This window comes from Staurois parvus, unplaced genomic scaffold (genome assembly GCF_062004578.1).
Source record: "Staurois parvus isolate SC_StPar_1 unplaced genomic scaffold, SC_StPar_1.0 ptg001090l, whole genome shotgun sequence".
In the NCBI taxonomy this organism is placed as follows: Eukaryota; Metazoa; Chordata; class Amphibia; order Anura; family Ranidae; genus Staurois; species Staurois parvus.
In genome coordinates, this window is record NW_028318886.1 from 1,803,015 (window position 1) to 1,818,764 (window position 15,750).

Here is a 15,750-nt window from a genome sequence, read left to right on the forward strand (position 1 = left end):
CCAAATGACTGGGCTTACTTAATACATGCTCTATATGGGAAGTAAACATTAATGGGTCAAAAGCCCAGGAAGAAAAGTTAAACACTTCCCTGACAATTCCACTCTTTAATGCGGCCAAGGCCAGCATCCCAATTTGTTGGTGGAGTGCTGACCCTCCTACAAAGACTCTGGTTTGCTAGGGTCAATGACCTCAGGGATACGTGGACCTTACAGCCACACTGCATAACAAGGAAGAGTCTTGCACTAAACCTGGAGACCCTGGAACCAGTTTACACTGATGCATACCTCAATGAGAAGCTCAACTCCCAGTGAAGCTTTTAGTCCCTTTCCGGGAGAGGGGTGACTGCACTCTTACCCCCCCCATATGTGTGACACTGTCACATAATTATTATGATCCTTCAGACATTGGCAATACTGCCATTTGTTTATTGTACACCCTTTTCTGTTGTGAGCCATACCAGTCTCAGCAGTGTCATTAATATGTGTCAGTTTTCCTCAGACAAGTTTTTGCAAGCCTAGTCATGGTGTATGTTGTATGCTATGATTGGATACTAGTTTGTACTTTCAAAAATACCAGAAGTCAGTCCTAGCAGTTCTGGCTTTGCTACCTCTTGTATTTGTTATACTTGAATGGTGATCTGCTCATGGTCAATGTTTTGTAGTTTTAAAAACTTTGAAAACAAAGGAAAAAAAACCCCGAACACCTACAATCTGCAACCAACACTTAAGGAAAATATGCAGTCTTCAAAGTCCCATTAAAGCTTTGAATGCCATAAAACAAAGTGGCCTGTCCTACCAAACCAAGTTTGAATACTGCACCATGTCAATTTTATGATCTACAGAACAGCAGTCAATAGAAAGGTAGAAAAAAATGCCAAAGCTCAATTCCTACAGAAAGTTTTAATTTACATGATACAGAATGAGTTTCCAAAAAACCTGACCAAATACAGAGATACTAGACTGATCTTAGGCTGGGCAGGTCTCCTCTAATTGCTTGTAGGTAGTCCACAATGTGGCAGGCAGTGAAGAATAGGAGGAGTATGGATTTGAACAATTAAATAGAGACTGGAGGAGACAATACAAAGACTGGTAGCACCTGTAAAGAGAACCTTAGTTTACAAATTAAGTTATTCGGGGGGGACAAAAAAAAAAAAAAAAAAAAAAAAAAAAAAAAACACACTACACAAGTCCATCCAACACGGGATCTCTGATCATATTCAGTCTCAATTCTCTAACATTTAACTATTCCTTTTAATCTTGCTTCTGCAACAAACATACCAGACTTTCATAAAACAGCAGGCCAATTGCAGATAACTAAATCTTGAAGGGGCAGCATTGAGGGCTGCATCTACTTGGTAGTTGATTATGGCACTAGGAAATTATAGTAAAAATCAGAAGTTACAGTAAAAGCCAATATGATATTTAACCCCAGAGAAAGTGCCATAAAACAAAAATCATGCAAGCAATAAACTATTTAAATATTCATTAAGCCAATGGGCTGCAAAGGTGGCCACATGTAGAACAGGCACAGTAAACATTTATTAAACAGACCCAACTATGGTAAAATGACCGTCACGTTTAACAGTTCATCCTATTGTAGCCTTTCAGTCCTTGAGCACACTTTTAAAAATCCCCAGGTCCTTGCACTAGCTATTAAATAATGGTTTTGGAGTAAGTCAATCATTCAAATGCCACCTTCTCAATCCTGAGTGCTGTCTTCCTTCTCTACATGCTTTACCTTATATCAGTACTCATTTCTTCGTGGGCTTCCTTCCTCTCCCTGCTCCTTTGCCCTGGGGGAAAGAAACAAAATTAAAATCCTAAACTAGTACCTTTTCACCAGCCTGTATTTCATAATACCAATCAAGATTGCCTAGATTTTTTGGCTAGGGTGTATGTAAAATTCACACTATAATAAAACTCATTACTATTCGGACTGAATAAAGGTAAATGTTCTAGTACCAGGTCTAAAAGTTTACAAATTTGTTTGCATTAGATCCAATAATCTAAATTGGAAATCATTTAAAAATGTTGACACTTTAGTTTACCAGTCCTTAGAGGTATTGCGGCATTTGTGTTTTCTTCATCTGGTGATCCTGCCAGTAACACTTGTCTTCGTCATAGACAGTGTTGCAGGAACATAGTCATTGACAGGATTAGGAACAAGGATTAGGAACAATTTCTCCTCCATCAGGGAAAAGCACTGTAGAACTGGGCAGGGTCAGCAATTCTCTAGATTCCAGTGTAGCAGAGGCATAGCACACAGGAAACTTAAAACTATCAGGCTCCATGCACACTGGGTGTTTAACACTGGTAACATTAGCTGTGTCAAGTCACATTTAAAAACATGAGTTTCAGCATTCTCATGTTTTTTTTCACACCAAAAAAGTCCAAAACGCATTTCAGTGTTAGTCCTCATGCACACCTGATGTTTTCGGCTTTTGATGTTTCTCTACAGCCAATAAATTCCCCAGCATGTTATCCTATGTGTCCATGCACACAGACTAATCAATTTTTTTTGGCTAGAAACCCCCCCCCCCAGGACTATTGGGTTTCTAGAGGAGTTTAGCTGTAAAACATGGCAAAATGCCACCAAATGCTAAAGCCCCTCAGTCATGTTTTTTAACAGCTAATGTTACCAGTGTTCTCAAAAGGCCCAGTGTGCATGGAGCCTTAGAGCATTTGTACAGCCAAAAAGAGCTCCTCCAGAAACCCACTAGTTCTGGGTTCTCTTTCCAGTTAAAAAACGCCCCTGCCAAAAAACTGATTACAGTATATGTGCAAATAGGATAACATGCTGGGGAGTTTACTGGCTGTAGAAAAATCAAGTGCCAAAAACAGCAGCTGTAAAAATGTCCAGTGTGCAAGAGGACTTCTAGATAGCATTTTGTAGCAGAAACAAACAGTGAAGGTAAACACTCATTCACGTTTCATTTTGGCTTCATCACCTAGGGTGCCAAGACCTTGTTCTAGCACTGCCTCAGTTAAAGCAGAAATCTGGCCAAAAAATGTTTTGAACCATGCAGTGATCTGCCTGCACTGTGTGTCAACTGACTGTGTCTAGGGGGTGATAAGTGATGATATACTTACCGAACCCACCCATCTATGAAGCACAAGACCTATCCCTGCTGCTTTGCCCCTGCCCCCCCCCCCCAAGCCAGTGGTATTGTGAATTGACCGTTTCTAACATAACCAGTTTACTGATGGATGTGGGGTGTGTGGTTTTCCGCAGAGGACAGGGCAAGTATAGCTCTTCCCTAAACCCCAGGACAAAAGCAGTTTTCCCATGCAGTGTGGGCACAGCCCCACTGCATGGGAAAATAATTTACATGGAGTTCTGCTTTAAGCTGCACTAGTATGGCAGGTTTTAACCCTTCTAAACATCAGTAGAAGATACAAGTAGACACTTAAGGAAACATACCTTTTTGACAGGACTGTCTTCCTCTTCAGAACTTCTGTATAGGAGATTTAGGATTACTTAGCAAAATAAAGTAAAAATAGGAATACAAGCATCCAGATACAGGGGAAACAGTGTGAAATGAAGCCTCAAAGTATCCCAGAAAATGTGCAGAATTCTAAAACCCAATCAATCATACACCCAGCACCTCAGGTTAATACTTACTCATCTTCATCTTTTTCAATTTTCTTCTTCTAGGATAAAGACACTAATTACCAATTGTTAAAACACCAGAAGAGCTATTCCAAGATCACTTGTAGTGAATACATCTCATAACTGGCATAGCAGATGTTTGGTTACATTTACAAGGACCAGATTTAGTTCACAATTTTCTGTCACATGCCAACGCTCAGATGTTGGGGTCCATGCCAAGAGGAGGTGGGAGAAGAACTTAGACCAGTGGTGCAATGCCAAACAAAGGAAAGTATTGGCTGAGAAAAATAGGCCATGAATGGTTAGCCAGTCAAGCCAAATATCCTAGAGTCTGTATGCAAAAATGTTTAGAGCATGTTCTACCTGTAGGATCTCATCTATGTAAATAGTACAGATCAATTTGGACACTGGTGAGGATCCCTCCCCCCACAAAAAAAAAAAAAAAAAAAAAAAAAGCGCCATTTGTCCCATTGGCTGGTTTGTCACCAAGCAAGACATTTGTGCCGGAAGTAGGAAAACCTTATATTCACTAGATGAGAGAACATCTACTCCCCATTCAAAGTCCCAACCAGTGACTCCAAATCACTAGCAATGATCCTCCCTGCTCAGAGGGTTGCTTGCCACCAGCAAAGTTTTACCCATGGCAACTGACTAATGGGCTGCCATCCAAGACACCTTTAGCCAGACAATACATTGTAGGGTTCTTTCATCCCTACCCAGGTCACTCCTTTATAAAGAACCATTTCTGCATTTTACACTTAATGCTCGGGTTATTTTTGACCTTCAATATTTTGGGTCAGGTTCATTTTCTGCAGACAGTACCAGTTGTAAAAACAAAACAAATCCCTGTAGATATATGGGGCCTAGACTTCTGTTCAATTCCAGATTTAAGGGAAAACCCAAAATGTTTTACCACGTAGGAACAGTTTGTTTTAAACAAAATAGTACAGGATACTGGCCATGGGTTTGCCAAAGCAGCCCTGCAATGCCTGGGGCCCATTTGAAGATTTAAAAAAAATGAGCCATAAGAGATGGGTAACCCACTTATTTTGTAAAGCAACTTGATGGCTTAAAAGCAACAATTTATAAACAAAGATTTTTCTTCAGGTTGTACATAGACTCAAAAGAAGCAACCCAATGCCCCCTCTGCTGGTTCAAGAGTGCAAAATAGGCAACATTTGTGCCAATCACTAACAGAAAGACATACATTGTCTAGGACAGGGGTCTCCAAACTTTTTAAACAAGGGGTTAGTTTACGGTCCTTCAGGATTTAGGTGGGCTGGACTGTTGCCATTCCTTGCACTGATCCAATCAATGGGGCACTATTCCTCCTGCCAAAACCAATGATGGGGGCACTACTCCCACTGACTAGATGGGGCACTATGCCTCCCACTGATAACAATGGGCCACTGTTCCCCATGTAGGAAATGTCTTGGCATCAGTGGGATGAAATACTGCCCCATTATTGGTTTTAGCAGAAGGAACAGTGCCCCATTGTTGGCATCAATGGGAGGCATAGTGCCCCATCTAAAATGTCAGTGGGAGGCGTAGTGCCCCTTCATTGGTCTTAGCAGGAGGAATAGTACCCCATTGATTGGGTCAGTGCAAGGAATGGTGCCTCATTTGTGTCATTTCCAGGAATAGTGTCCCAAGGGCCAGACAGTCAAGCTAAGGGCCACAGTTTGGATACCACTGGTCTAGGAGGAAGCTTGCTACATTGTCAAAGGGGAGAAAACAAAAAAACGCAGTTCCTGAAGTAAGCTGTGGAATGTTACAAGTCAAAGACACTTTGGAATTGGAAGAGAAAGGCTTAGCTCATAATGTGGGGAGCAAGATATTGTAAGATTTTTCCCTGCTGGATCAAGCTGGATTCTGTAGCTTGTTCTAGACCAGTGGTGCTTTTTTTTATGACACTACATATACACACTAAAATATTCTGGCTTTAATATACATACAAAAAGTGTTAAGATCAGCAAGCCCAAATCAAGTCCAACACCAGATTGTGGATCAGAAACCATGCATAATCTTCTAGTGCCCAGCAAGTTGCTTCATGCAAATGTGCTCCACCACATGCTAATACATTGCACTCACCAACCATCCATGACCTCTTGATTAAAAGAGGTAATGCGCTTTGTGTCCAAGGCTTTGGAACTTAGATAGCCTCAATATTCTCCCAGTTTTCCCCATAATCCAAGATCATAAGTCAGAATGGGAGACTCCTCATAGTGTAGTATGTTTATTGTAAACAGATAAAACCAACAAAAGTACACTCACAGCTTGTGCCCAATCCTTGGCACAAAAACTCAGCTCTAGACTGCCATTGCCACTCATGCAATAGAGTCAGCGTGCGTTCTATTGACCGGAAGCAGATGCGACGTCAACAGACCCGGAAGTGGCTGGATAAAACACTGCCTCTACACGTTTTGCCAATCTGGCATCTTCAGGAAGGTATAGAGCGAATACCAAGGATTGGGCACCAACTAATGTGAGTTTACTCTTGTTGGTTTTATCTATTTTTACAACACTGACAAATCTTCTGATTTATGATTGATGATTGAGTAAATTGGGAGACTATTGCTATCCACTGATGTGCCAATGCCTTAGGGACACAAAGCACATTAGACCTTTTAATCAAGAGGTCATGGATGGTTGGCGAGTAATGTATTGGCATATGGTGGAGCACAGAGAATTTGCATGAAGCAACCCATTGGGCACTAGATTACACAGATCCATAATCTGGTGTGGGACTGATCTTTAACACTGTTTTCATAGGTTTAGATTACAGCTGGAATATTGTTTGTTTAGCATGTATGTAGCGCCATACCTTACTTTAATATTTTGTTCAAACTTGAGTGAGTGCCACTTAAGCATGTTAACTGATCGTGTGTCAGTGAAATTGTTCAGAGCTGGGTTTTTTGGAATAGCATAATGACCATTCCAACCTCCCCCCCCCCACAGCCAGTGAATGCTAGTGGGAGGGAGAAAAGCAGCTGGCTTTCAACGGGGGGGGGGGGGGGGGGGGGGGGGGGGGGGTTGAATCAGTTTCTGTATATGCCACCCCTGCAGTCCAAGTGTGAAACAGAATGTGATTGGGAGGTTGCACGGGCCCCCTGGGCCAAGGGGTGAGGTAGCCATTGCAACCCACTAAACCAGTGGCTGAGGAGGTGTGGTAAAAACCACCTGCCACCCCCCCCCCCCCCCCCCCCAAAAAAAAAAAAAAAAAAAAAAATACAAATGTAAACAAGCCCTCACTGTCCTGAGCTCCCTATAAGACTGTTTTCACACTGATGCTCTGGTTTACCTGCACTGTGGGTGCAGCACAATGCTTTCTGAAAGCACACCAAAACTCCCACATTCAGTTGGAGGTCAAGTGCCACATCAGAGGGTTGATCAGCCCTGTTCTAGATCAACTAGATGGGAAGATACAGCTATACAAGGTTAGCACAGTGAATGGGTGGCACATAAAGTGGTTGTAAAGGCTAAAAGTTTTTTTTACCTTCATGCATTCCAAGCATGGGGGAAAAGAAAAAAACCCCACACCCGTGTGCAGCAGCTCCCCCAGCACCCTCATTGCTTACCCAAGCTGCATTGTTATCCAGCAATGTGAATGACTGGGTCTGACTCCTCATTGGAGGGCAGCAGGTGCCATTGGCTCATGCTGATGTCAATCTCAGCCAGTGAGGTGAGGGTGGGGCCAACCCACAGCTCCAGGTGTGAATGGACAGAGCAGGTGCCCCCATAGCAAGCTGCTTGCTGTGGGGGCACCTAACAGGAAATAGGAGCCAGGAGAGCCTGCAAGGGACTCAAGAGGGATGATTCAAGCTGATCTCTGCAAAACCACTGCACACAGCAAGTATAACTTTTGTAAAACAAAGAACCTTTAGAATCCAAGATGTTCCTGTGAGTCCATACTCATATGTACAGTTAGCTTAGGATCCAAGGTGCTCCACAGGATAAATTTGAAGCCCTACAGGGGCACTTGCAAGAAGGGATCTGCACTATTGCTACCTTAGGTTTAATTGTAGGATCAAATCCATCACCCCAATACCAAGCAATTCAGCTGAACTAGTACCAATACAGACCAGTGCTTATTATCTTTGCCACAACTATCCTTAAATTAATCTTACTGCTAAACCATTTTGTTTCTTCAGGCGAGATGTGGAACTGTTTGGGCCCTACTAGTCAAGTTCAGCTTGATTCAGGTAAAATAAACTGAACACCATAGACTTAATTCACAGAGCTTGCGTGCAAGGATAAGGAGGGAATAAGATTTTGCAAATATTTTGAAGTTTTCAGTTGAAAAAAATAAGGCTCTTTATGCTGCTGTCTTCACTTACAATGGAGTCCATTTATATGCTGCAAAAAAAATCCATTGGTGCGAATGGGCTACATTGCTTGTGCAGCAATGAAGGCCAATCTGCTTTCTCTAAGAAGGGGAAAAAAGAAAAAAAAAAAAAAAAGGAGGGAAAAAAGAGAAAAATCAAACAAACAAAAAACGACCACATACCTTTGCCTGTCCTGCCTTTTTGGAAGCTGCTGGCCTCTTTACAGCTTTTGGAGGAGATTCTATATCTTCGTCCTCTTCTTCCTCCTCCACCTCCTCCTCACCTTCTTCCTCTGCCCAGGAGTAGTCAGCTTCCACTAAAAGGTACAAATAGTCATTTCTCTGGCGTACCTAGTCACCTATGAAAATGTTAAGTTGCCTGTCATGCTGATGCAATAGCATTAGTGCCAGGTATGCAGATTGTTAGTACCAACTTTTATTTGAGGTCTTTTCAAAAAGAAGATAACTGTTAAAGCCAGAGGATAGCCAGGAAAATAGTATTTCTGGGTGGTACACAATGACAGCCACACATTTAGTTTCCTGATGCAGAAAACCACTTTAAGGCTATGTTCACACTAGCGTTGTGTGCAGGCGGCAGAGGCGTTTGGGAAGCGTTTTTACCGCTTCCCAAACGCCTCAGACAATTCTGCACATTGCAGCACATGGTGCTGTTCTAACGGGAGCGTTAGCGCCGCGGCAAAATGGACGCCTCTGGTCTAGTCTGGAGGCGTTGAAGCCTCCTATTCTAGTCTATGGTGCCGCTCTGCAAATGCCCAGCCGGTGGTTGCGGGGCGTTTGCGGAGCGGTAACACCGTTTAAACTTCATTATAGGAGTTTGTGTGGTGTTAACACTTGGCAAACGCCTAGCAACCGCTGCTAAACCACGCATGCGGCGTTTGCCGGGCATTAAACACTCCGCAAATGCTGGACCAACACTTGCGAAACGCTATAGGGGCATTTGGCAAATGTTAGTAAAACAGTCAAGTGTGAACGAGCCCTAAAAAGTTTGTCAGTTGTATGCCCAACCTACTGCTGCAATTTAGTCTACCAGGTTTGCTTCTTCCACATTTTTAACAAACAGGAAAGTGCGTTTTGGCATTATGCAGGCATTTAAGTAGAGGCTTCTGTTCTGAAATCACTACCAAACCAGTCATACAGCACTGGCCCTCAGTTATATTCTGACCCACCCCAATTTCTCTCCCTCTTAAAATCAACCCAAGTGCATCTGCTTACAGAAGCTACAGCATAACTTCTTGTGACAACTCAATACAGGTAATCATGCATTTACCCTAATCAAGCAAAAAAACTTTCCATGAATGTACACCCATTGCAGACGTTCTGACAATGCCAGTTACCCAGCTACCTTTGGCTTTTGCGTCAGACCCAAAACAAGTATGTAGCAAGTAAAGTCAGAGCACCCAATTTGCATCCTGCTTTGGGTCAGGGCAATGGGAGCCTACATCCTGACCATGAAAACTCTAGGCATTACTTTTCACATCTTATACAAGGAAAATTCTTCAATGTCCATTTCTACTTTATGTTCTTTGCATATTGTAGAAGCAAAGCATGTTCCTTTAAGCAGCCATTGCAAATCAGATTGATTAATTAAGATATCAAAATGGGTTGTATCATCAATAGTTCTATTGCCCTGAAAGGTACCCAAATGAAGTCAATTCAAACTCTGGTAAAACATTGAATGCCTGGTTAATTACTCCACACCTAGCTGCTTAGTCTACTGTGGCTGTACATCCAGGGCCGGTGCTTCCACTAGGCAAAGTAGGCAGCTGCCTAGGGCACACTGCCACCTAAGGGCACAGCACAGCACTGGGATTCCACCATGTCATGACTGATCCTTCAGCCGAGCCGGAAAAGAAAGGACAGCGGAAGATGCCGTTTGTCTGAGGCCAGTGTAACAGCTAATCTGCTGCTTCTTCCGGTATTCCTCTCAGACTCAGCTCCTTACTGCAAGCTGGCTGGCAGCTGCTGATCACTGGAGTTCCAGCCCTTCTCTTCCCATTCAGACGCAGAGCTTGTGGAGGAAGGTAATGTCTGACTGATGTCTTGCATTGGAGTGACCCAGCCAGCCATCCACCACATGTCCAATGTGCCAGTGAGTGATGACATGATCACTCAGCCTGCTCTTCTAGTGCCTGCTGACCTGGGTAAGATCTGTCACTATGTGGGATCGCTCAGTTCAGGTGTGTGGGCTGGGCTGCCTGCAGGCACAGCATTTTATCTCCTCCCATTTCCTGGGGAATTCCAGCCTGGGATCTGTCAGTTGCAGCGAGTAGAGGATGATGGATCCACTCACCCTACTGCCAGCCACAGATAGTCCGTCTGCGACAGTGATTTTGTCGATATCTGTGCTGGTGGCTTTTTATTCTGCAGACTACGAAATTTAGCAGTTTTAAGTTGTTAATTTAATAGTCAATAGACAAAAGTCTAGCACCAGCCCTGTGTACATCATTGCCATGACTTCAGTAGGGAACCACCTGGTCTGTCACCTCCCAAGTTTGGCAAGCCTCGTCTCACTTGTTGGTAACCATGTTATTCCCAGTTATGAAAAACTAAACCAATTCAGATCTTGTATACACATCCCTTTGGCATCTGCCTAGCTTGTTTGCACAATTTAACATGCAACTTGCAGATCATTACTCACGTGCAACATGCTGACCACTAATATACACTGGCCCAGATCCAGACTTCAGCTGGAATGTGACTGGAGGAGTCAACTCAATGCCCACCATGGTAGCCTGCAAAGTGACAGGAAATTGGTTCAACATCCCCACCAACATCATGGAACATTTTTCAGTTTCAGTGGAAGCTCACCATTGGTAGGATAGATGGCTTTAGTGTAGCAATAGGAACAGGTTTTGTCTCACTTCCTTCTACCTCTTGAGGGACTATTTCTACTATGTGAAACTCATCCTTTGCATTATTTCCAAGACATACCTAGACAATACAAACACAGTGAGGCTCTAGGCTAGAAAACAAAAGCAATGATGGGGGGGCAGTTTAACACAAATGCACATTCAGAAAATCAGCTTTACAACTACCCTAGGTCAGGCCTCCATTTGCATGGACCAAACTGACAGTTGGAAGGGCTGTAGTAAAAAAAACTACCATAGTTCAATAGATCAGTAGCTTGTTAATTAGGACTTTAATTTGGGAAAAAAAAAAAAAAAGAGAAGATTTCTTGTAACAGATGCCAAAAAGCTGAGCATACATAAGAATTTATCAAAAAACTGCAACATGCTACCAGATTGACATGCTACCAGATTGACATGCTACCAGATTGACATGCTACAAGGTGGTAGACTGTACAAGGCTAAAGCAATACTCACTGTCCTTAACGCCAACTGATGCTCACTTTTGTCTTCATCTGACACTTTAAATACAAAGGTCTTGTTCTGTTCGTTCAGCTCACACCCTGCATTAGCCAGACACAAGTTACAAACAGAAGCTGCAAGTTTAGGCCATTCTACACAGAACATTGCTATGGCTGTGAATAAATTTTACATTTTGTCAGCTTAAGAAAAATAGTCTACAGAGTTAAACTAGGATCATCCACATCCAATTGTCCTTGTGTATATTTATACAGTTTTAAGATCAGACCAGGTGTCCAAGCCTTTAAAAACCTTATATTTAGAAGGCCGAGTCATTTGCTCATTGCATATACAGGCTGGGTTCCTGTTTCCCCAAGCCACAGCAAGTAGCTGAAGTTCATCAGACTTCTGGGTGTAACTGCAGAGTGACAGACAGCACACCTCAATCATTCAGGGACAGAGGAAAACAAAGCATCTTTTATTTCAGAAAATTTAAATTTTGAGAGGTCTAGTTCCAGAAAACATCTGCTGATCTTGCATTTCAAAAAGGTTAACATGGCTATACTCCAGTTTACACATGCCATCAGGCAATGCCCTAGTGAATATTTGGTAGCCTCAAGAGTGCCACTAGACTAGCATTCAAATTAGGAAACAAATGGACAGGTTTGCAATGGGTTGCGGCTTGACTGTGTAGCCTGGTTTGGTCAAGCATGACAGTAGTCAGTGGCAAGTGATAAAGCTCACCAATACACTTGACAGACACATAGGGAACCAAAGTGTGAAGACAAAGGTTGAAGGACTTCTACAGTCTGAGCTTTTCTGTACTGGCACTGCAAGAAGCTGATTCCAAGATTCAGATACATTTCCTGTTGTACCAATGAATACAGGACTACATTTGTGTTTTTTATATCTACTAGCTGTTCACCAATATTACCTGTGTATGTGCTGGACAGCACTGCCGATTGCAGTCATGGTTGCACACAACTAGGACATATCCAAAAATACACACCTTTATAATGTTTTTTTTAAAATATGATAGCTTCACTTTTCTGGTTTACAAGTGAGAACTTTAAGGGGAAATAAGTCAATTTACCTTTTTATTTTATTTGGCCATTGTTGGTCTTTTCTTGCTTTTGGTAATTCATGCTATATCTTAGTACAGTACCTAGTTTTCTTATTTGGCTGCCTGTGTTAAAATGTAAGAACACTTCCACTAGACCAGTGTTTCTCAACTCCAGTCCTCATGGACCCCCAACAGGTCATGTTTTCAGGATCTCCATTATTTTGCACAGGCGATTTGATCAGTTTCACTGCCTTAGTAATTACCACAGCTGTTTCATCTGAGGGAAATCCTGAAAACATGACCTGTTGGGGTCCATGAGGACTGGAGTTGAGAAACACTGCACTAGACCATTGTTTGAAGATGCATTTTGAGAGGTCACTACATAAGCTGGTGCTGAGATTTTGTATTTCTTGTGAAGCTGCACCTTTACCTTTTCATGCCCTGACAAGAGTCCTTTGCAACATGTATTCCCATTAGTGGCAAATAAGCCAAGATAGCATTATATAAAGAGCTGCAGAAACTGCACTATAGAAATCTTTTATATCAAATATTATGCTTGCAATCTGACCAGTCTGGTGACTATGGCAAGCTTTAGCATAATTAAATCCTAAAAATGTAATCCATGACATGGATTACAGAACTCCAGGTATCACCATTTATATCCAATGTGCAATTAGATTTAAGGGGCAATTGCAGTGGAACAACCTTGTATGATAGATAGAGATTCACTACAGCTTAAGCATCCAAACCCCAGCTTGACTGGCATCCCAATATATACTTATTATATTTTGTTGTGATAGATTAAAAAAAAAAAATTTAGTTTGTGTCATACCTATTGTACAAAGCCTGTTAAAAGCCAAAGAAGCAGAATTAAATATCGCACTCAAACCACTTTTCAGGAACACAGCATTGTGCCCTGTATCTGCCACCTGTAGACAAACCTACTGCACCCAATGGCAAGTCACCCCCCCCATTGGGATTAGTCAGCAGATCTCAAGTTCACATTCAAAACTTGCCATATCATTGCCACTTTAATTTTTACAGCATAGCTATACTACCATATGCCAGTTCTGACCAACTATACTTTCTGCAAGGCAAGTGCCCATTAATGTGTACTTCATAACCATTTTTTTGGAAAGGTTACCCCCATTACTTCCATGAAACAGCATCAGTCTTCCACTTACCCCATATGAGAGACACTGGTTTCTCCAGCTTGCTGGCGTTACTGACAGTAGAATCCATCTTTCTGAAATTGACAATAAAGCATCAACACAATTGATAGGTCAGGTGCTGTAAAACCACTAACAATCTTTGGGGTGCTGGAATTTCTTGGTCTGCAAACAGCTGCTATTAGAACCAAGAGGGCCCCATACAGCCAACCTGACAGGTGCAGCCGCCCCCCCCCCCCAGTAAGTGATTGGTACTGATCACCCATTGTGTTCATTTAGGAAAGGAAGGGCTGGTAAATGGGACATACCAGACATTTCCCACACTCCTTCCTGAAGGATCCTATTGTGTTCTTGCAGTTGCTGGTGGAAAGGAGAGGAGGAATGCTGGCAGCACTGTGGGAGTAGAGACACAGCAGGGCCTGGGCAGCAGAGGGAAGCATATGGTGCAAACGGAGGGTGATAATTACTGGAACCGATCCCCTGTATTGCTCTCTGCAGGAGGGAGAGGCATAGAAGCCAGATCTTGGCTCCTGCAGAGAGCCATACAGGGGATCGGTTCCAGTAATTCATCCCCCCCCCCCACCACCACCATGCAGATCACCCTCCCTGTCCACATCGGATTCACCTAGCTGCCTGGGCCCTGCTGGCCTGTACAGGATGACAGGTGGTACCCCCTTATCCATGGCCCTGTCTGCACATGTTCTTTGGCCATTATGAGTGCTTCATTGATTATGTATTTTATAATGTGAAACACAGAAGGTGCTGCAATTCAGAAAATGTGGACACCCAAGAACACCCAAAACTCCCAGGTGGACAGTATGCAATTAGGTAGCAGATTTCAGTAGTGTCATAGCCAAGACATATGGATCCAGAGGCTAACCATGCTACAAAAATACCACTTTTGGACAAGAAATTTTGCAACAGAGGATTCAGGGCAGGGGCGGACTGACAACTCATGGGGCCCCTGTGTCCTTGCCCAAACTCAAAAGCCTATGAAAAAGGTACCAGGGGCATCTCATGGGGCCCCTTACTGACCCCAGGCCCTCAGGCAGTGCCCGAGTTACCAAATGGTTCGCCCGATTCAGAGTTTCAACTATATTTTTATATACTGGCCAAGTCAGATTAAATAGAGTGCAGCCAGCATGCATTGGTTTGGAGGAAGAGATTTTGACAAGCAACTATACAGCTTCTTTAGCAAGCACCTTGGATCAGGGACCTGGGATTATAAATTGACCATGCATTATACAATCATCAGTACAGTCTTCAATCCAACTATATATTGCAGGGATCTGCCTAATTTGATACAGTTAAATGGATTGTTCAAGTTTGTCCTCATATTGCATAGCTTTGGTAAAAGGAGATTGTATAGCATATGGCCAGTTTAAGACTGGGTCAGGGACATTTAAAGTAGTATCTGCATTAAAGCATAGTTATACTTAATGGATTAGTTAACCTTTCCAAAAAAAAAAAAAAAAAAAGGGGCGCATTTTGTTGTAGTAGGAGCCTGTAAAGCAGAGTACCAGCAGTCAGCAGATCACGCATGCCTTGCAGGTCTCCTGCAGACTTGTCAGTATCTGACTGCTCATACATGCCATATGGGCAAGCCGATACTTCAGACAGGAAGACCCAATGAACCATCACAGCACCATGGCAGTTCATTGAACATTAGTACAGGGAACTTCTCCCTGTACTGCTGTTACAGAGGTGATAGGGGAGATATCAGTTTTTGTACTAATTTTCTACCAGAAAAAAAAAAAATCTACACAAAATAGCAAAACAGAAGTGCTTCTAGACCACCTAATGTGCAGGGACAGTTGCTTCTACAGGCAAAACACCACAAAAAGCAGCTTTCTAAAGCCAGCGTGCATGGAACTTTAAATCAAATTTGTTTTTTTTCCTGTGTCTCATTACTGATACACCATAAACTTGATTGGGCTGTAATGGTATCTGCCATCATGCCAGTTCTAGTGCAATGGCTTAACTAGGTTTAGCTACACAGTCATATGGACTGCAATCAGTGTACCTACATAGGTGTTGCCTTACTTTACACTGCAACACTCCAAGAAAATCCCTGCTGTGCACACCAGTACCTCCAAGCCTTCCCAGCCCACCAAGGTAGCCTTTATAACATTAGCTGCATGTAGCACCAGTCTGACCACTTTATTGATACACGTCCATAATCACAACTATATAATTAGGGAGATATTAAATACAAGTTTAAGTTACATTATTAATGCACACTGTACTAAAGTAGCACA

General features: G+C 42.7%; 1 protein-coding gene across 1 annotated transcript; it reads right to left on the minus strand.

Annotated features, from left to right (window-relative positions):
- Positions 1-881: 881 nt before the first annotated feature.
- NPM2 (nucleophosmin/nucleoplasmin 2) lies at positions 882-13,565 on the minus strand. The gene is made up of 9 exons (XM_089658761.1): positions 13,508-13,565; positions 11,279-11,364; positions 10,764-10,886; positions 10,594-10,687; positions 8,118-8,251; positions 3,623-3,651; positions 3,422-3,455; positions 1,739-1,793; positions 882-1,096 (listed from the first exon to the last, which is right to left on the minus strand). The coding sequence occupies exons 1-8, from the start codon at positions 13,563-13,565 to the stop codon at positions 1,752-1,754; spliced, it is 600 nt and encodes a 199-aa protein (XP_089514887.1). The 3' UTR covers positions 882-1,096; positions 1,739-1,751.
- Between the last annotated feature and the right edge of the window lie 2,185 nt (positions 13,566-15,750).